At 33.4% G+C, this 22,625-nt stretch overlaps 1 protein-coding gene across 1 annotated transcript; it reads left to right on the top strand.

Moving 5' to 3' along the window:
• Positions 1 to 15,849: 15,849 nt before the first annotated feature.
• On the top strand, positions 15,850 to 16,224 carry LOC145675393 (protein GVQW3-like). The gene has a single exon (XM_081745796.1). It carries the CDS (start codon positions 15,850 to 15,852, stop codon positions 16,222 to 16,224), a length of 375 nt encoding a protein of 124 aa, XP_081601922.1.
• The last annotated feature ends 6,401 nt before the right edge of the window (positions 16,225 to 22,625 follow it).

Raw genomic sequence — 22,625 nt, 5'->3', positions numbered from 1 at the left:
TAATTAGTGTGTTTTTTTTCTTTTTTAGGTAAGACATTTTATAATAATAATATTATGTTATAAAAACTCACTTCAGAATTATTATAGTAACTTTGAGTTATTTTTTAAAAAAAATGGCAACAAAAAAGGTTAAACCAAATACTATCAATTCACCAACTGATACTCTATTTAATAATAATTTGAAAAAATCATTTTAAAATGTGATACTGTTTTAAATGAGGATAGTGGATGTTTCTAAATAATAAAAGAAAAGACGGTTTAGATATATTAAAACAAGAACAAACTAATACATCTTTTAAAGTAAATTTTTCTTTGGCTACAACTTTTGTAAAACCAGTAGATTTAGAAACATGTAGATTCTTTGTAAATAGTGGTAACGAAATTATTTTACGGAGTACAGATGTGAATTCTATAATTGAAAAACTATTTAATAAAATTTTAGTTGAACAAGAAAATAGAGCAATTAAGAAATCAGGGTGGTATTTATGTTCTGAACCAAACCATCACTTAGAAATTAAAATCAGTAAATATGATCCTCTGTCAGCTTCATCTTTTATAAAATTACCTCAATGGATTTTATCCAAAAAGAAATGTGTTATAAATATTCAAAATAACGATAATAGATGTTTTATGTATAGTATTCTAGCTGCGTTGCATCCAGTAAAAGAACAACCAAATCGTGTAAATAATTACATACAATATATTAATACTTCATTACCGTTATTTGAAAAAAACGAATATAAAATTTCCAGTCGAATTAGCACACATAAGCAAATTTGAACATATGTATAATTCTGTATTTACTAAGGAACATATTTCTATTAGTATATATGGCATTAATTATGATAATGAAACAATTTTTCCGTTACGTATAAGCGAAAATACAGGTGTATTTAAACATATAGATTTATTATATTTAAACTCTCATTATTGTTTAATTACAAATTTAAATGGTTTAGTTAGACACCAGTTAGGTACTCACCAAACATTTATTTGTAGACGATGTTTAGTATCTTTTTATAACAAATCAAAATTAGATGAACATGACAAATAATGTAAAGAACACACTCCAACCAAAATTAACATGCCGAAACAAGGAGAAGTTTTAAAATTTCGAAATTTGAAATTGTTATTACAGAATGATGAGATAATAGTTGCAGATTTTGAAAGTTTATTAAAACCTATAAATAAACAAAGTGGATCTCATACAATACAAATTCAGCAACATATACCATGCAGTTTTGGTTATATTGTATGTTGGAGTAACAACTATATGAAATCAGATCTAGTTATTTATCTGGGAGAAAATGTATCGATGAAGTTTATGTCTGCTATGGAGAATGAATTAAGAAAAATCATAAACATATTAGATCAACAAAAACCATTAATACCATTAAATAGTTCTCAGTTACAGGAGATTAATCTATCCACTGAATGCTCTGTTTGCTATATTAAATATACGAGTAACAATAGAAAAGTTAAACATCATAACCATTTAACTGGTCAGTATATTGCCACGGTGTGCAACAATTGCAATTTACAAATTAAACGTCAAAGTAATTTTATCCCTGTATTTTTCCATAATTTGTCTGGGTATGATGCACATTTATTTGTGAAAGAATTAGGTTGCACCCCTGGCAATATTTCGGTAATGGCTGAAAGCACTGAGAAATACATCACATTCTCTAAACACTTTAATTTTAATGGTAGACCTATCGAGTTACGTTTTGTAGACTTATTTAAATTTCTTCCGTACAGTCTCGAAAATTTGGTGTCAAAATTAAAACCTGAGCAATTCGTCTATACAAAGCAATATTATTCTGGTGATAAGTTCCCTTTAATTCTTCGGAAGGGAATTTATTATTACGATTACATAACAAATTTAGATACATTTAATGAAATTGAATTTCCTGAAAGAGAGGCATTTAATAGCAAATTGAATGGAACACAAATTTCCGAGACTGATTATCAATATGCAAAACTGATTTGGCGTGTGTTTAAATGTGAAAATTTAGGAGACTACCACGATCTATATTTAAAATGTGATGTACTTCTCACAGCAGATGTGTTGGAGAATTTTAGAAAGACATGTTTAAATGTTTTTTGATTGATCCGATTAATTGTTTTACTGCACCCGGGTTGGCATGGCAAGCCATGTTATTTAAAACAAAAATTGAACTTCAACTTATATCAGATTTCAATATGTATATGTTTGTAGAAAAATCGATTCGCGGAGGTATTACTCAAGCTGTGTTAAGGTATGCCAAAGCTAATAATCCTTACGTACATGATTTTGATGCGGAAAAAGAAAAATCTTATTTACTGTATATTGACATGAACAATCTGTACGGACTATCAATGATTGACTGTTTACCATATGGTGGTTTTCGGTGGGAGGATAAAATTGGCAATTGGCAAGACAAAAATAAAATTATCAATTGGCCCACGGATAGTGAATGGTTTTTTTTCTAGAAGTGGACTTAGAGTATCCAAATTATTTACACGAATACCATTCTGATTTTCCGTGTGCTCCCACTAATGAAGTTCCACCGAATGGTAAATACTCAAAATTACTATTGACACTTAAATCGAAATCGAATTATATCTTGCATTATAGAGTATTACAATTTTATCTAAAACAAGGTTTAATATTGGTAAAAGTACATAAAATATTATGGTTTCGTCAATCTAAATGGCTTGCATCTTATATACAAGAAAATACTCAACGCCGTGCAAATGCTACAATTGAATTTGAAAAAGATTTCTATAAGTTATTAAATAATTTAGTATACGGAAAGACAATGGAGAAAGTACGAAAACTCATTGATATAAAATTAATTAACAATGAAAAAAAGTGTAAAAAATTAGTAGCGCAAGATCAGTTTCAAAATTGGGTAAAATAAGGAGATAATCTTGCATTATTCCATATGTTAAAAAAAATCTGTAACTTTAAATAAACCGATGTATGTAGGAGCTACAGTTTTAGAATTATCAAAATAGGCAATGTATGAATTCCATTATAATATAATGAAACCTTGATATGGAGATAAGATTAGTATTGCTTATATGGATACTGACTCTTTCATTTACTATATTAAAACCAACGATATTTATAAAGATATAAAAGACATGATTGAGTATTTTGACACCACAAATTTTTCTCAACCTAATCCGTATGATATTCCATGGAAAAATAAAAAAAGCTTTAGGTAAAATGAAAGATGAATTAGGTGGACTTCCCATTATTGAATATATTGGTTTACGAGCAAAAAATTATGCAATAAAAACTGGTGAAAATAAAGAATTGAAAAAATGTAAAGGGATCAAGAAAAATGTAGTTAAAGAACAAATTACGTTTGACGATTATAAATCATGTCTATTTCAAAACGAAACGATTCATAAAACACAATTTGAAATTAAAAGTAAATACCATTATTTAACAACAAATCAGGTGACAAAATTAGCGTTAGATCCGTATGATGACAAGAGAAAAATTTAAATTGTAATATACATACTGTTCCTTGGGGGTATCATAATAAAGATTTAACATGTACGATTTGTATATTGTAAATATGATATAATTTTTTGGATATATTAGTATTAAAAATATGTCACAATCAGTTCGAGAACAAATAGTTGCAGAATTACATAAAAGTGCAAGACGAAACTATCCTCGAATAGACGTTATAACGAAAGGGATTCATGATTTATGGCAAGCTGATTTAGTTGAAATGAATAGTGGAAAATTGAAAGGTCTAGCAAAAATTAATCGAAATTACAAATATTTATTAACTGTGATAGATAGATTCTCTAAATATGCTTGGGCTATTCCTGTGAAAAATAAAACTGGGAAAGAAATTACACAAGCATTTATAACAGTACTGAGAAAACCAAACAAAAGCCCTAAATTTTTACAAACTGACAGGGGTCGAGAATTTTATAATTCAGAGTTTCAGAAGGCGATGAACCAAAATAACATTAAACATTATTCCACGTACAGTGATGTGAAAGCAAGTATTATTGAAAGATTTAATAGATCATTACGTAATTTAATGTGGAGAAAATTTACACTACAGGGAAATTATAAATGGATTGGCATTCTGCCGGAATTACTACATAAATATAATAATACTATTCATTTTACTATTAAAATGAAACCTATCGACGCTATTAAAAAGAAAATGAAAAACATCTATTGACAAACATCTATTGCAAAAAGTTTTCTGTGATAAAAAGAAAAAGTAAATTTGAGATAGGTGAATATGTAAGAATTAGTAAACTTAAGCGTCCTGGTCTTGATAGAGGTTTTACACGCAATAGGAGTACAGAAATTTTTCGAATTGTTAAAGTTTTCTTCAGTAATCCTCCGACATATCACTTAGTAGACTCAAATAATAAACCTATTGAAGGAAGATTTTACGGACACGAATTACAATTAACGAAATTTCCAAAAACATATTTAATTGAAAAAGTTTTGCGAAAGAAAAATAATAAGGCCTATGTGAAATGGTTAGGTCTGCCAAAAAGTGAAAATTCTTGGATTGATTTAAAACACACTATATTGTAAAAAAAAGAGAAGTCAAGAATTTATAGGTGAAGCATGTCGTCACAAGTATTTTAAATTCTAGCAACACTGCAAATTTTCGTTCTTCAACAAACGCTGTTTTTTTATGTAAAGGAGAAAAGAAAGCAAAATATCTGTAATAGAGATGGAATGGAAAATTCCTTTTACATGTATGGTAGCAGGTCCTACAGGTTGTGGAAAATCATATTTTGTTAAAACATTTCTTGACCATTATAGTAAGTTATTTAAAAATATTGTATGGTGTTATGGTGAATGGCAGCCGTTGAATGATACTCTTTCATACTGCACGTTTAAAGAAGGTTTACCTCAAAATAATGAATTTCAAGCACACGAAGGTCCACATCTTGTCATTATTGATGATTTAATGCGTGAGTGTGACCATCGGATTGTAGATATTTTTACTAAGGGTAGCCATCATAGAAATATAAGTGTATTATTTATAACACAGAATATTTTCCATCAACAAAAAGAAATGCGGGATATTTCGTTAAATTGTCATTATATTGTTTGTTTTAAAAATCCTAGAGACCAAGCTCAAATTAATTATCTCGCACGACAATTGTATCCAGGTAATACAAAATTTATTCAAGAAGCATATCAAGATGCAACTCGAATTCCACATGGTTATTTACTTTTTGATTTAAAACAAAATACTCCTGATGAGCAGCGAGTTCGAACAAATATCTTTCCAACAGATTCTTTTAATTATGTTTATGTACCTGTAAAAAATAATTGCAATATGGTTTATATTCTAACAACTATTTGTGCTTTAATAGCCGTAAAAAATGATTAGTAAGGAAAATGCACATTTGTTAAAACTTTTAGCAAAGTCAAAACCGAAAGCACGTAAGGCAATTTTACAAAATGCAGATCCTGATTTAATTCGCTCTATTTGAGAATGTTCCTATAACGTATTACAGGGAAATGTTCCATTACATAAAACAAAGATAAATAAGCTAAAAAAATATAAAAGGGAACTGAGATATTTGGTGAGAAAAGTCCGTCATTAAAACAAAAGAAAAAACGAATAATTATACAAAAAGGTGGTTTTCTTACTGCATTGCTTGCACTTATTTTAGGAGGTATACTATCTAGTTTAATTAAATAATTATGCAAAACGCACAAAAACTTATTTTAATCTCACCAGAAAAATTACATCATTATCAAACGATATCTAGTCTTGATGATGAAATGAAAGAAATTTTAAATAATAAAAGTTTAAATGCAGAAGAAAAATGGATAAGATATAGAGAAGTCTTACAAAAATATTTAAATATAATTAAAAAACCGGCAGCAGTTACAACAACAGCAACTACTACTACTACCACTACTACGGAGGAAGAAGAAGAAGAGGATGAGGAGGAGGAGGATGAAATATTATCTACTCTCCCTGAAATTTGTAAACGTAAAGCAAGACCTTTATTACGTAAATTGAAACAAAATCCAAATATTCAATGGGACGATAATGGAAATGTGAATATTAATAATAAATTAATTCCAGGTGCAAATATAGTGGATTTGATATCCGATTTTGTTAGATGTCGTAAGAAAAATATTTCAGTTGCTGGCTGGAAACCTTTTGCTACACTATTAGCAAAAGCCAATATACCCTTAGAGTACATTGGTAATCCTCAACGAATAGATTATATTAGAAAACTAACAGAAGACGAAGAGGACGAAGAGGATGGTCCTCCACCCCGTAAACGCAAATGATGTACTTATAAGCAATAATACTAATATTCTATTGTAATCTATTGATATTTTTAAGTATATAGAAAGAAAGGAAGATGAATGAGCCATACCTTAATTATTACACACATCAAGCAGGAGGTGATTATAACGTGTATAGAGGTACAGCATATCAAGAAGGTTATGGCATTGGTAGTTTTCTAGGAGGTTTATTTCGTACTGTATTTCCTTTATTAAAACAAGGTGCAAAAACTGTTGGTAAAGAATTGATACGTACAGGAATTAATGTAGCAGGAGATGTACTAGATAATAATAGACCTATTGAAGAGTCTTTGCATGATCGATGGCAAGAAGCTAAAACAAATTTAAAAAATAAAGCTCAAAATAAATTAAATCAGGTGTTGGAAGGATCTGGAAGAAGAAAAAGAAAGAAAGTTCATTTTCGTGGTGGTGGTGTGAAACGGATAAAAAGATCCAAAGATATTTTTGATTGATTGATTGACTCTGGAGCAAAGTGATAGTTTTTATCTCACACTTCCTAGCAATTGTTCTATGAAATATTTTCCTCAAAATACTCTTGCTTGTTATACTACTAAATTATATCAACCTATTGTACTGGAGAAGGGAGTGTGGGAAACAGCTGTTGTTGAAGTACATTATACAAGTTCATTTCAGAATGTTTCCAAATATACAAATAATATTTATTACCGTCTCATGAATACAAAAAACTGGAACATAACTCAAATCTATTATCATGTTGATGATATTCTATTTCAAATTAATCATAAAAGTGATATATTAAATTTACAATTAAAAGTCAAAGCATCAGTGAAACGAATTGAGGTTAATAGAGTAATAAAAGATCAAGAGAAGCATATACAAGTACGCCTATCTCCTGAACTAGCCAGAATACTAGGTTTTGATCATATTCAACAAGAAGATATTGCAGTTGTTCATCATGCTCGTTATCCACCTGATTTACAAAAAGCGCTACCTACATTTATGTATATTTACAGTGATATTGTAGAACCACAAATGGTGGGTGACACCGTAGCTCCATTGTTACGTATTATAAATACAAATATTACAGAGCATGGTATTAATAATGTACATATTTTTGATAATCCTCATTATGCCACTGTGCAACGTAAACAATTTGATCAAATTATTATTGATTTAACCCCAATTTTATGTCGTGGGGTCTCACAGACCCCAAGGAATCATACGGCTCGATTATTTCCTTACTTTGATAGTTAAAACACAGTACGTTTCTGACATCTTCAGAAATTCAATTTTACAATATATTTTATGACTGTAACAAATTTTCTTTCGCCTAAGCCATAATTATATGACTTATTTGTAAACAACTCTGCTTTTTCTGTCGTGGGGTCTGGGTGACCCCAACTGGGAGTCAATTTGCTAATAGTTATGAAGAAATTTTAAAATATATTACTGAGACTTTCTGACAATTAACCTAATGTAAAATGATTTCAAAATAATTCGTACTTGTTTGTTGATGGCAGTGGCGGATCGAGCCGGGCCCGGGTGGCCCAGGCCTCTTCAAATTTTTGAACGTCAAAAACAATTGAAGCTACTATTTATACATATTTTTCAAATTAAAATGGTTTGCGTAAACTCATAATATACCTATCATAGACTGGAATCTGGTCCCCCCTCCCAATTTTACCTCCTAGATCCGTCACTGGTTGATGGTGCTAAGGAAGTAGAACGAATTGTCTGTTGCAAGGGGGAAAGTACTAGGAAAAGACAATTTATAAATTTGTGATTTTAACTTTTCTTTTACTGTAATAATCACAGAATGTTTCCAAATAAGGTTGATGGGAGAACGTTTGTCTTCTTTCAGCGTATTTATGTGTGTTAGTTTATCACCAAATCGACTAAGTGGCCGTACCTCAGTTAGGCAAGTTAGATATCTTCACCGGTAAATCCAAGGTATATTCATTTGTAGGTAGCACAGTCCTACCCTCTAAATTATCACTGGAAAATTGCGGAGTGACGTAACTTTGTGTGACTCGCAAATTTATCATTGACAATCTAGAAGAAGGGACTGTGTTATCTACAAATGAATATACCTTGCATCCACTGGTGAAGTTATTTGATCGAATTAGGAATACGCGCATCCACAATTTGATGCATGCAATGTAAACAGAACGTTTGGTCGTGTATAACATACCTTAGTTGATCGCAATTTCTTCCAATCTGAGAAAAAAAAATTAAGAATTTCTTCATTTGCCAGTGTGACCGCTGTTTTCGTCTCTCCTTGTAAACAATCATTGTAGTGTAGTGTGTGCCTAATTGGTTTTCCAAACAATTAGCTTTTCGGATAAAATTATGTCTGTTTATTATATTCTTGTTTATTATGTCTGAACCAAAGAGACCTCGAACTGTTATAACAGACGAAAATATTAGCTCTGTACTGTGGAGAAGAATCTGGCTCAGAACCTTGTGATGAAACTTTCATAACATTTATTGAAAAGTGGAAGGAACATTAGTATGGAAAATTATTTTACAAGTGTTGAACTTGCTCAGTTCCTGGTAACTCAGAATCTCACTCTCGTTGGAACCATGAAGAAGAACAAACGTGAAATCCCGGGTATTATGCAACCTAGTAAATCTCGAAGTCCATTGGCATCTGTCTTCGGATTCAACGGAGACCTAACGATCGTAAGTTATGCACCTAAGAGAAGCAAAGCTGTGATTTTACTCAGGACGCAGCATCATGAAACCGCTGTATCTGACACAGGTAAGAAAAAGCCAGATATAACAAGACCAATGGGACGGTGGATAAATTTAACCAAATTGTGAGAGAATTCACGACAAACGGCAAACAAGAAGGTCGCCATTAGCTGTGTTTTTCAATATGGTAGATGCTTCTGCACTGAATGCATCTATAATTTTCACAATTCAAAATAAAGATTTATGCAATAAACTCAATGCGAGGCGTAAATTTTTAACCAGCCTTGTCAAGGACATGGTAAAGCCTCATATGCAGCGAAGATGCGAGATGTCAGCACGGTTACCAAAATCAGTGACTGAAGCAATGAAACACTTTGGAATCTCCAAAACTGAAAGGACTTAAACAATTTCAGCATCATCTCCAAACAGAGGAAAGCGTAGTCATCTTTCTGATAGGAAGAAGTTCAGAAAAAGTAGACTAGTTTGTGAAAAATGCACCAACATTTTTGTGCAGAGCACCAAGCAGTTATTTGTTGGAACATGTAAATAAACGTGGGAAAAAACTTAGTTCTCTTGTAATAATGAGAAATAGGTTGAAGTGTACCAAATGTGAAATTGTATTTTGAGCATTAATAAAGATTAAATTGTAAAACAGAAGATGATTTTCTCTGTAAATAAATACTAAGCGAAATAATAAATTGTAAGGTAAGGTTAGGTCAGTGATCAATGTAAATGGTAACAGTAAATTGTTAGTCGTGAGTATCAAAATAGATACAATCTACGATATTAGGTTAGGTTAAGTTAGTTGTTATTGTAAATTGTAATAGTAAAATGTTAGTAGTCATTTTCAATATAGATACAGTCTAAGATGGTCATTATAAATTGTAATATTAAATTGTTAATGGTAATTTTCAATATAGATACAGTCTACGATATTGGGGTCTGTGAGACCCCACGACAAAAGAATACGAAAAAATTTAAGACAAAAAATAGGGGTTAAGAGATAGTACAGGTAATCCACTTCCTTTCCAATATGGCAGTGTATGTGTAAAATTACATTTTCGTAGACGTAATACGGTATTGTAAATTTTACCATGTGTGAATATTAATAGTAAGAAAAGAGAAAAATGCAGTGTGAGTGTATGAAATCAGAATTAGATTTATTTGCTGGTTTACCCACTCAAACCAGTATTATAGGTAATAAAATAGTTCCATATAAGCCTGTGGCTTCAATAGCTGATAATGCACCAATAGAATTTGTAGTCCCCGGTCATGGGGATGACTATATTGACTTATCGCACACAATGCTATATGTTAAAGGTAAAATTTCTAAATCAGATGGTTCTAATTTAACTTCTGCCGATAAGAAAATCGGCCCTGTAAATGATTTTCTCAATGCAATGTTCAGTGAAGTGCAATTATATTTAAATAATCAACTTATTTCCTACTCTTCACATACATATCCATATCGATCGTATATTGAAAAACTACTAAATTATAATGCTGAAGCTAAAACAACGCATCTTCAAACATCAATGTGGTTTAAAGATACTGCAGGGCATATGGACAGTGTGGCCGATGCTAATGTAGGATTTAAACAACGTTTTCTTCTCACTGCTTTAAATCAGTCATTTGGATTATTGGGTTATATTTATGCTGATATTTTCAATCAGGAGAAATTTTTACTGAATGGTGTACAATTGCGTATTAAACTAATTCCAGCTAAACCTGCATTTTGTCTAATGGGTGACGCACATGCTGATGGAAAAGTTGTAATTACAGATGCAACATTGCTTGTGAAAAAGGTTGATGTATCACCAGCAGTTAAAATAGCAAAAATAAAGTATTACAAAATCCTAAATTTAGAATAAAATATCCTATAACAAAAGTGCAGGTGAAGACAGAAACTCTGCCACAAGGAATTATGGATAGTACACTTCCAGATCTGTTTTCAGGCATAGTGCCTAAACGTATTATTATTGGTTTTGTTACTAATACTGCTTTCAATGGTATTTATCAAACAAATCCATTCAATTTTCAACATTTTAGTATGTCATTTTTTACATTGTATGTTGATGGAACTCCAATGCCCTTCAAACCTTTACAACCGGATTTTAATAATAATCTATATGTACAAGCATATTCTACGTTATTTACAGGTTCAGATATTTATTATTCTAATCAAGGTAATAATATTTCACTCGCTGAATATCCTAATGGTTATACTCTACTGGTGTTTGATTTAACTCCTGATTCAAGCGCAAGTGCTGCATTTCATACTAGTCCACAACGGCAAGGAAGTGTACGTTTAGAGATTCATTTTAAAGAAGCACTGCCATCTCCTGTAACAACAATTATTTATGGTGAATTCTCTTCAGAATTAGAAATTGATTTCCAGAGAAAAATATATATTAATTAAAGAAAAAAATGTTAAATACAATTGAGCTTTATGAAGCATCACAACAAAATTTGCCTAAAGATCATTTTATTGGTGTATATGCTGCTGATGAGTTACCTTCGTTTATTCATACATTTCCAGCCGCTATAATTATAAATACTGATTCTAGTGATAAGCCTGGTGAACATTGGGTTGCTGTTTATATATCTAATATGTGTGTGGGAGAGTATTTCGATAGCTATGGTATACCTCCCTATATACAACATCATATAAGGTTTTTAAAACGAAACTGTCTGTATTATACATGGAATAATAGACGTATTCAAGGTGATTTATCTCAATTTTGTGGACATTACTGTTTTCTATATCTAGCATGTCGTGCATCTGGTTATTCGATGCACGATTTTTTAAACAAATTCTCACTTACTAGTATTGATGCTAATGACATTATGCTTTATTCATTTATGAGAGTATGATGATGTTATTTTTTTAAACTCCGCCATTGCCGGTCTCAAGCCCTGGATGAGAAAGGAGGAGGGTTGGGGGTGTTGCTACCCCCGTAATAGAAAATAATATCTGCTATGTTCATGGAATGCTCTGCTGTGTGTTCGTAAAAACGAGCTCACCCCTGCTGATGCGCTAAACGAAATCAGTGCTATGTTCAAATAGGGGTGGAATACACCCCCGTAGTCTTATGTAATTTCTGCTATGTTCAAATAGGAGTTGGAAAAGTGATCATAAAAGAGAACGAGTACACCCCTAAAATGGAGGTGGTTGTGTGTTACGTAGTCTTATGCTCTGCTATGTGTTCATAGTCTCAGTGTAATTTCTGCTATGTTAAAATAAGGGTTGGAAAATTAGCCATGTTCTTTTATTAGCTGTGCTATGTATATCTGTTCTGCTGTGTGTTCGTAGGGGTTGGAAAATATGCTCATAAAAGGGAATGAATACACACCTTCTATGTTAAATAGTTGTGTGTTCGTACCCCTTTGCTATGTTCATTGTCTGCTATGTTGAAAAAATGCTCACAAAAGAGAACGAGTATACCCTTGTTATGCTATGTGTTAATAGGGGTTGGAAAATATGCTCATAAAAGGGAACGAGTTCACCCCCTAAAAAGTAGTCATAAAAGAGAACGAATACACCCCCTAAAAAGTGCTCATAAAAGGGAATAAATTCACCCCTAAAATGGAGGTCGTAACTTAAAAACTGGTCATAAAAGAGAACGAATACACCCTTGTGTGTTACGTAGTCTTATGTTCTGCTGTGTGTTCATAGTCTCAGTGTAATTTCTGCTATGTTAAAATAAGGGTTGGAAAATAAGCCATTCTCTTTTATTAGCTGCGGTATGTATATCTGTTCTGCTGTGTGTTCATAGTCTCCATGTATTCTCTGCTATGATAAAATGTTCAAATAGGGGTTGAAAACGAATACACCCTTGCTTTGTTAAATAGTTGTGTGTTCGTACCCCTTTGCTATGTTGAAAAAATGCTCATAAAAGAGAACGAGTATACCCTTGTTATGCTATGTGTTAATAGGGGTTGGAAAATATGCTCATAAAAGGGAACGAGTTCACCCCTAAAAAGTGGTCATAAAAGAGAACGAATACACCGCCTAAAAAGTGCTCATAAAAGGGAATAAATTCACCCCTAAAATGGAGGTCGTAAAAGACCGTGGGCTCACGGTGTACGGTGCTCAATTTATCAGGGGCTTGTGAGTTGGCCTAGGTTGTCCTCTTATGTTCCAGGTTGGCCCAGATCGATCCCTTTTCTGCTACTAATGTTGGAGAGATGTAAACAAAGAAATACAGTTTTAACGTGTTTTCAGTTATCCAGATGCAGCCATAGGGAAGAGTAATACAAAAGATAAATAGACAATCTATGTAATGCTAAAGATGAATGTGACTTGGGGAAGAAGTAAAGATAGAGAACGTGTGCCAATCTCATCTTGTTTCAGATTGGTTGAAAATTTAAGATGAATTAGTGATAAAGTCAGCCAAATGTTATTAATATCGTATTCCTCGCAATACATGAAATTCAAGATTTATTGACCGTACAAAAACAATCAAATTCAAGCAAATGAGGTTTACGACTTCTTAAAAGTGAGAACAGAACATTCAAATTGTTACTGGTGTTTAATTGTTTGGGCTATTCAATGTATGTTGTAATGTTGTACGTAAATATATTTTCCATTGTACACGTACTTTGAATTATGTGGAGTCAATGTCGTTTGTTAGTTTGCGGTATTCGATCACGCAAATAATAAGCTGCTTTAAAGGTAAAATCTACACCATATGAATGTTTTTAATGCACAGTACTTTGGTTTCTTTGTTTTCGAATTTTGGATAATTGGAAGTTTTTTCGTGTCCCCTTGGACTTCGAATTAAAAAGAGTCCACTGTACATCTTCGGACTACTACCAGATTAATTTAATATAAAAAAGGAATTAATAGTTGTTTACATATTATTATTAGTTTCGGTTTCAAAATATGTAACGAAATCAATAAACTGATATGTAAAGTTCAACACAAACTACAAGTAATTTAAGGAATATTGACAAATTACAATGGAATGACAATTTTAAGTATTTTTAAAGCAGCAATGCGTACATTTTGCATACTCAGTTTATATCAACGAGAATAGCAAACGAATTCTACATTTAATATTGGATTTTGAAGTTTAGTATGTGTTATCAGCCACAGTAAAATTGTAAGTGCAGAAGCATCTCTTCATAGATTATTTCAAGACAATATTTAATCCTATGTAGCAATAGAAATTATACGGACAGTAGAGATCAATTAAACAGAGCATGAAATTGAAATCGATGTCCAAATTTTTAGTTTTCTCCCAGAAACTTTCACTTAAAAGCACTTAAAAACAAGACTACCACAATGTATTTATACATAAATATACAGTGGAAATGACAAATGTTGGGAATTTACTGGTTGGCTACTTCCTAACTAACGAGTCAAATCAAACAATTAGATACGAGCATGAAATAAATGCAATTAAGAGATAGTTTTGTTTTGCAATTTATGAAGTATTTACTTACACTAACGGAACGGGAAAATACAAGCCCATCAAAAACTATTACCCTGTATGAGGAAAGAACCGGTGCAAAGAACGTAGAGACTATTGGATCACTTGGCGTTAGAGTAAGGATGCACAGACCAGAGAACCATAATTGCAAAGTAATATAGCGTAGTTTATATTCTCTATGTAATTCTGTGCTTCCATAAGATCACATAACCCTGTATACAATATAGTAGTGACATTGGCGCTAAGGAAGCGTACCTTTACTCCTATTATTACAATGATACAATGTCGACAGACGATAAAGACGTTATTTTAGATTAATGATTTTCGAAGCCATTTAGGTAGGGAAAGCGATCAGAAAAATTGAGGCATACAAACATTAGAAAGGAAACATAAGGAGACGATATAAGATATGATAATATTGATGCTGCACCTGTGGAAATTAGTTACTAAAAGCTGTATTTAATGCTAGATTCTAAGCTTCTAAAAATTTTATATTCATGTTTTGGGTCCGGATTAACAATTGAAATGAAATGAAACCTTTAAGTTTTACGTCCCTTTGTAATGCTGGCTAGGTTAAAGGAGACGGTGAGGATGAGAAATGAGTGAAATGGTGGAATCAAGAAAGTAGGAGAAAACGGGAAGACCAGGAGAAAACCAACGCTTAAGGTGTTTTTCCATCACAAAACTCATTTAACGCGAGCTGCTATAACCAACGACCCCGTGCACTAGAGATGAACGCTCTACCACTAAGCAATCGCGGATTAACATTGTCATTCCAAACGTCATGTCGTCTTTCTAAGGAAACCGAAATTCTTATCAGTTCGGAGGCTACATTCGATCTCAGTGAAATTTGATAGGTGGAAGGCGAACTGATGGAGCCTAAGTCGACGGTAATTCGTTCATGAGGCTACCTATGTCTTAAAATGCGAATATTTTGAAATACGATGCTTCTCCCATTAAACATAATGGCTTCATTAGCCACCTTAAAGAACTGAAATGAAGATATAGGAACAGTTATTTTTATAACCGAATCAGACGACGAAATCGATCGTTTCTTTTCTTATTCTCATTAGGTAAATAAGCACATATATTAGTTGCTAGTGGTATCGCCGTCAGTCTATTTATTATTCTCATTTGAGGTTTTGCAAGGAGCTGCGGCGGAATTCAGTTACTCTCGCTCCACCCAGATTTGCTGTATGTATAATTCTCGTTCTGAAACCTTTACGGCAGGTGAAGGTTGAAAGTCAATTTGATCAAGTAATTCAGATCGTCACAGACATATCTACAAGGGAGGATCAAATGAAAACCTTAAAAGTTTATTATAAATTTAAAATGTGCTATTGCTTTGAAGGTTGGCAATATTGCTTCTAACAGTATTCTCTTTCTTCAGTAGATGGCAGAAGAGTTTTGTCAAACAAGCGCTATCACAGGAACAGTTTCAAGATGACTGCCCCACTGTCCACATGCACCGCATTAGAACAGCGTTTGATGATCCGGTTTTTGAATAGTGAAGGTGTGAAACCAATTGAAATTCATCGCAGGATGGCAGCAAAGTATGGTGATTCGTGTTTGTCCCTGCAGCAAGTATACGAGTGGTGTAGGAGGTTTAAAAGTGGCTTAACATCTGTGGAGGATGCTCCTCGACCGGGACAGGCTCACCGCATAGTTGCGCTAGTGGAACAGCTTGTAAAGGACAACAGGCGTATTACTCCGAAAGAAATCGCAACAAAAATGAAGATTAGCTTTGGTTCAGCTCAACACGTTGTTCGTAATATTCTGCATTTCAATAAGGTATCAGCAAGATGGGTCCCACGTTAGTTGACTGCTGAATTGAAAGATCGTCGCGTCGACGCCTGTGAAGAACTTTTGCGTCGTGTCAACGCCGAGGGTGATGCTTTTCTGGACAGGATTGTTACAGGCGATGAGACCTGGGTTCACTATCATCAACCAGAAACCAAGAAAGCGAGCAAGAAATGGTGGCATAGCTCTTCGCCGAAACCAAAAAAACTCCGCACTCAACCATGAGCACGAAAGGTCATGCTCACTCTCTTCTGGGATTCTCATGGAATAATTTTGGAACAGTACATGGAAAAAGAAATGACAGTAACCAGTGCCTCGTATTCAAATATACTGAAAAATCAACTTCGCCCTGCAATCAGGCATAAACGGCGAGAACTTTGATCCTTAGTACTCCTACAGCATGAGAACGACCGACAGCATACTGCCCATTAGACCGTTGAGACTATCAATGACATCAAATTTGAGTGTCTCATTCATCCACCTTATTCACCAGATCTTGCCCCCAGTGACTTTTATTTGCTTGGACCACTCAAAGAAGCGATGGGCGGCAAACATTTCAATATTGATGAAGAGGTGAAAAATGCGGTGCACGAGTGGCTACAATCTCGATCAAGTGAATTCTTCCACCGAGGTATCGATGCACTTCCCAAACGGTGGAATACTTGCATTGAACATCAAGGGGACTACGTTGAAAAATAAGAGGTAAGATTTCCTTTTCATTGTTAAATTCTAACATTTATTGTACTTTTAAGGTTTTCCTTTGATCCTCCCTCGTACATCCGTAACTCATTCAGTAAGATTCCATTCGCAAGTACGATTGTGACTGTGAGGTAAATGAAATCTTTGAAGACAATACGATGCTCGTTCTTGACTACAACAGTCCAACTCAATTTGATACTGACCGTGGAAAACACTCATATGCAACTTTCGTTCGCTTGTAACGTGTGGTATATTAATGTCTCAAAATTTTGTTGCATACGTTCCCCAGAATAGCATGTACTAATATTTAATAAAAAGTAATCAATATATATTAACACCAATAACGTTAATATATAAATGCACGTCTGATTTTTTTTCTGAAGCACCTCAATGCTATACGACACTGTACCTTCATTACTGTATCCAAACACTTCGCACAACACTTATCATGTGGGTGTAAAACTTACCACATATAATCAAATCATATAATAATAAAATTATAGTTATCTTTAATTTCATTGATTTTTCCATTCGTCTCCGTTTAACAATTCTTACCACTTGTTATATTAATAAACAACATTATGACATTATTTTTTAGCATTCCCTAACACATATACTTTCTGCTTCTGGCACTACTACTAATGCCTTCTGCCGTCTATGATAATCAGATTATATCTACAGAGTGTACATCCGGATCTTTCTGATAGTGATTTTTTGAAAAAATGAGCCATGTCTCGCCATATTCTGGTACGCAACATACCTGTATTTATCACAGTTCAATGAAAGCAGGCTAGCATTCAGAGTGTAACCCCGTATGTTGGACTGGAGCCTCCTTCCTGATAGCTCCTCGATTTCACGTCAATACCACGTTTTGTCCTGAGAGCAAAAAGGCCAGTCACTAATGTTTCCACTTCCTGTTAATTGATGAAGTATTGTGATAACAGGAAGTGCGCTATTGACTGAGGCAGATAGTAACGATGAGAAAGGTCCAAGACGCGTGTGGAATCTTGTAATGCTATCAAGTTTTTTTTTCGTTTATTGAGTCGAGTTTATTTAGTTGTATCCTCTTGTAGCGCAACGCGCTTTCGTTAGCCAAGCAGAATTTTTTGGCGTAGTGCAGTGTCCTCTACTGTAACCATTCGAAATAAATATCGGTATAAATGACGTGATCATTAGAAACGAACTCAAAGTGAATTGACCCCTCGCAGTTCCATTACACATAGAGCATGAATTTATACTGTGAATGGTCCGTTTAACAACCGGCTCTGGAAATTCGACCTTGTTTAACCACTGTGTTTGCATATTCGGATTTTGGAAACTTCGTCGCTTGTGACATGCTGTTTCAAACAACTCGCATCGAGCATCTTGCATCAGTTGTCGCCACACATTTTCTCTCCTCTGAAATAAAGGATGCTTCCCCAACCAGCACGGGGTGAAAACAGTACTGACTGGAGTCAAGTTATGTAATACAATGCGGCAGGTTCTCCCTAGTTTACGAATGTGATACACTACAGTAGACTAGCACATGCAAAGTTCAATTGGCAATTGTCGTGTACTAGTGGATGGATTTTCACAATGGCCTCAGAACCTTGAGTCGATCTGACCTTGGCTGATCTTTGACATTTTTACAACCTGCACAAAATTTCTGAAACTAACAGGATGTTGTGGCTCAGTACATCTTCCTCCCTTTCACAAGACAATTTTTGTGGTTGCTGGCTCCATGTTAATCCCCAAGACAAAATTTATATAGTAACAGTTCAGGTATCAGATCATGATGAGCACCCGCTAAAACGAACTGAAAATATTGACCGAGTAGCGGCCTCCCTGTTAAATAGTCCGTTTCCTACAGTTTCCCTTCGGCCAGTTTGACCTGGTACTCACAATTGATCATTGCGTATACATATGTCTCTTATTTGGGTTGTGGAAATATTACAAGACATGTGATTCACTCTTGTATATTCCTTTAGGTCAGCCTGTTGTTAATTTCTACTGTATTTAACGTTTTATTCTCAAAGGTAGTAATTCGACTCTGTTGTACAGTGATCCTCGCCACGTCATGAGCTCTCTCTATCTGATAGTAGATCTATTTCAAAAGATTGATATAGATACTGGTCGTAGCATTCAACAAAGTAGACGGAAGCTCCCAATAACTACAAAAGGGAAGACTACATAAAACCTCGAAACTTCTTTAAGATAGAGAAGTCTGTGCAGAAACCCAACACATAATACTATTTGGTTCGTTAAACTGGATAAAGATAGTGGGATGCTGTACAACAAAAACGCAAGTTGCAGTTTAAGAAGTCTCATATATAAATCGGTAATAAGACAGGTCATGATGTAAAGAAGTGAAACCTGGAGAATCCAAATACCAGGAAGAGAAGATGGAAAGGGCAGAGATTAAAATGTTATAATGGAAGTGTACTGTATTAAAAAAAATTAATAAAGAAAAATTAAGAATGCAAGCAGAGATAGGTTGGATATGCACAACTAATAAACGAAGACTATGTGGGAAATAGGATTGAAAAACTGGAAGTACATGCAAAGGAAGAGGGGAAAACCCAAGAAGAGATGGTAGGTGTAACAAAAGCCGGCCCTGAATCGCTGAATCGGACGAAGATCACTGGTCGTCTTTCATTCAAAACAAAAAAGAAATATATATTAAAAACGCATGTAAGAGGCACATCCTAAATTAAAGGAAATAAGAAAAATAATTATTATTTAATAAACAAAACAAGTTTGTAATTAAAGGTAGTACGAACTTGTGGACTTTCGCTATTAAGAATTTCCAACAGGCAACAATGTTTTCCTCTTTCCTCCTTTCGGGTTCTCCGAAAGATGGACCACTCGCGTGTTGAATAGCCACATGTGAGGTTGGTTGCTGAATACTAGTGCAACGGAGTAAAATGTTGCTCCTCTTTCGCCGGACGAGCTTGTCTGTTCGCGATTCATTGAATGCCTCGTGTTGCCTTTTATTTCCGTGTGTTAAAAGAAGACACATTTGTGAGTATAATTCTCTCTATAATAATTAAAAAGAGAAGAAAGTAGGAGGGTGATTAATGTAATTTGTTATGCAAGCGAATAAAGGTAAGAAAGTAGAGTTAAGTCAGACATTATATTTAAAGTGAAATATTAAGCAAGTAACCGAAATTTATAAGAAATTGGGATATGAAAGTAGATGATTTGGCTAAAAGTATAATTGCCAGTTCGGTGATACGTCTATTAGGCGAAGTAAATTCTATTTCTCTATTTCGTTCTTGTATTATAATCAGCGTGGTGGCTAGTTTCATAATTAAGTTTGGTCATTTCTCTAGAATTGTATGTGTCAAATTTGGATTAAACTGTTGTAATAGTTGTAGAAGTCAGAACGAGCCACAATTCCATCCAGAGAATCAGTCCAATGTGAAGTAGTTTGGTAAGGAATCTCTATGTCCATTAGGCAAGATGAGCACTGCTCTAATTAATGTGTAATTGTGATTTTGCCAGTGTTCAGGGACTATTATTCTGAAATTTGTATGGTCGTCTCTTTAGTTTGCTTTCCAAAATTAGAGTTTGTACTACTTATTTAGTATTATTATAATTCACTTTATAGTAGTACTGACTAATTAAATATCGCCCTCTGCATTCGCAATATACATTTGGAACTAATATTGAGAGCCATCGCGTACGATTTTCTTTTTTTTAAAACAGAAAAAGGAATTAATAATATTATGGGAAAGTATGCCATGTTTGTAGTACAGAACTACAAGCACAAAATAGTCAAAATGTCTTGACTATGTCTTTCTTATCAAAATGTGGCTCTTTGATGGGTGTCACTGCTTGGTTTTTATGAGGTTTTCAAGATGTCATATTCGATTTCTTCCTGTATCATCAGTTTTGTGCCAAAACAATAGCAGTGTATAATACATAAAGTATAAAATTGAAATAATCATTTACTTTATTGTGTATTCACATAAATAACTGATACATACTAGCTTTGCTATCTTAAATAACTTACACTAAAAATACAAATCTCTGAGCAAAGCAACATTTTTTTTTAAACTAATAACTGTGTGACAGTTTCGCCACTAAGTGAATGCATTGGCTTCATCAGACATTGTAAACACAAGAGAGAGAGAGAGTTGCATCTAAATATAACAGGATCCCAGAAAATGGTTCTGAACGCTGATTGGCTGGTCACAGTAGATTCAGCCAATCATAACAAAAGTTGACAAAAATAAAACTAAACACCGCAAATCCATTTCCCTCCCTGGTCTAGTGGAAAACTAAGCTACAAATCAAGTCTTTCCATTAACTTGCCCCAGGATCCCAGAAAATGGTTCTGAACGCTGATTGGCTGGTCAAAATAAATTCAGCCAGTCATAACAAAAGTTGACAAAAATGAAACTAAACACCGCAAATCCATTTCCCTCCCTGGTCTAGTGGAAAACTAAGCTACATATCAAGTCTTTCCATTAACTTGCTCCACTGTTCGTCAGGTGTTTAGCTTCATTTTTGTAAACTTTTATGATTGGCTGAATCTGATTTAATCAGCCGATCAGCGTTCAGAACAATCTTCTGGGATCCTGTTATATTTAGATGCAACTCTATCTCGTTTTTACAGTGTCTGATGAAGCCAATATTGTCAGTTGTTTACCGAAACTGACACACATTTATTATTTTTAAAATAAAAATTGCCTTCCTCAGTGATTTTCATTTTTAATTTAAATTCACATAAAAATTTCCGCGTCCTTAAGTTTAACATTTCGTTAGTTATTCAGGAATAAAATTTGTTTTGGGGATTCTGAAACAGAAACTAGTGTGCAGAGACCAACAACCATTTATTATAAAACATAAACTCATTACATCAAGAAACTTAACAACAATAATAGTTAATACAATAATAATACTTTCTAAGACAATATAAATCAGTAATATGACATAAAAACGCAGAATTTTCCTAATTGTGAGAACTTTACATTTATATAAATAAATTGGGCGAAATACAACATGAATAGTGAAATAAACTTTGTGCTGAGAGGGATAAAATTAACACAACCATTACTAATGTTCTTCTTTCGCAAGCAAAAAAAAAATGGAAAAGAAGAACATTAGCAAAAGTATAACACTGAATTCAATTCTAACCATTATTATACACATTTGTGCTCTAATATTATATTCAATGTTTATAATAAAAATTTATGATTGAATTCCATATTTCCATTCATCATATTTCCACTTTTAAAAAACAAATAAAATGAAAAGAAAAATAAAATTAAATTTAAGAACTAATTTTTTAGTATTTATAAATTACTACAATATATATAAGGTGAACAATTTATCTTGATCACCCGCTATAACGCAGAAACCAAAAGAGAGAAAAAGCGAAACTTTGTACGAAGCCACTATAAGCAGGTTGACATCTTCGCAAATATTAAACACAAACACTTAACAGTGTTGCCAACTCAATATACAGTTATGATTTTTCCAAATGGCACTACGTCAGATTATTACATATTACGTATTTCAACATGTCAAACGAAAACTTAAAATCGAGTACTTTACAGCTACATCGTATCTCAGAAAAATACAACTTTACAGGAGAATTAAAAAAATCGTTTCAAAAAGTTGTGTTTTGTTTTTGAGATAGCTACAAAGTACTGTCGAAATATATTTATTACTGAGTGTTGCAAACTAAGGATGTTATAGTATCCCAAACATCCAAACTTGCAAAGTTGAAGTTT

This window comes from Thermobia domestica, chromosome 18 (genome assembly GCF_964235325.1).
Source record: "Thermobia domestica chromosome 18, izTheDome1.hap1.1, whole genome shotgun sequence".
Lineage (NCBI taxonomy): Eukaryota > Metazoa > Arthropoda > Insecta > Zygentoma > Lepismatidae > Thermobia > Thermobia domestica.
Note: the sequence above shows the minus strand (reverse complement) of the source record. Positions and strands in the feature narration are given on the sequence as shown.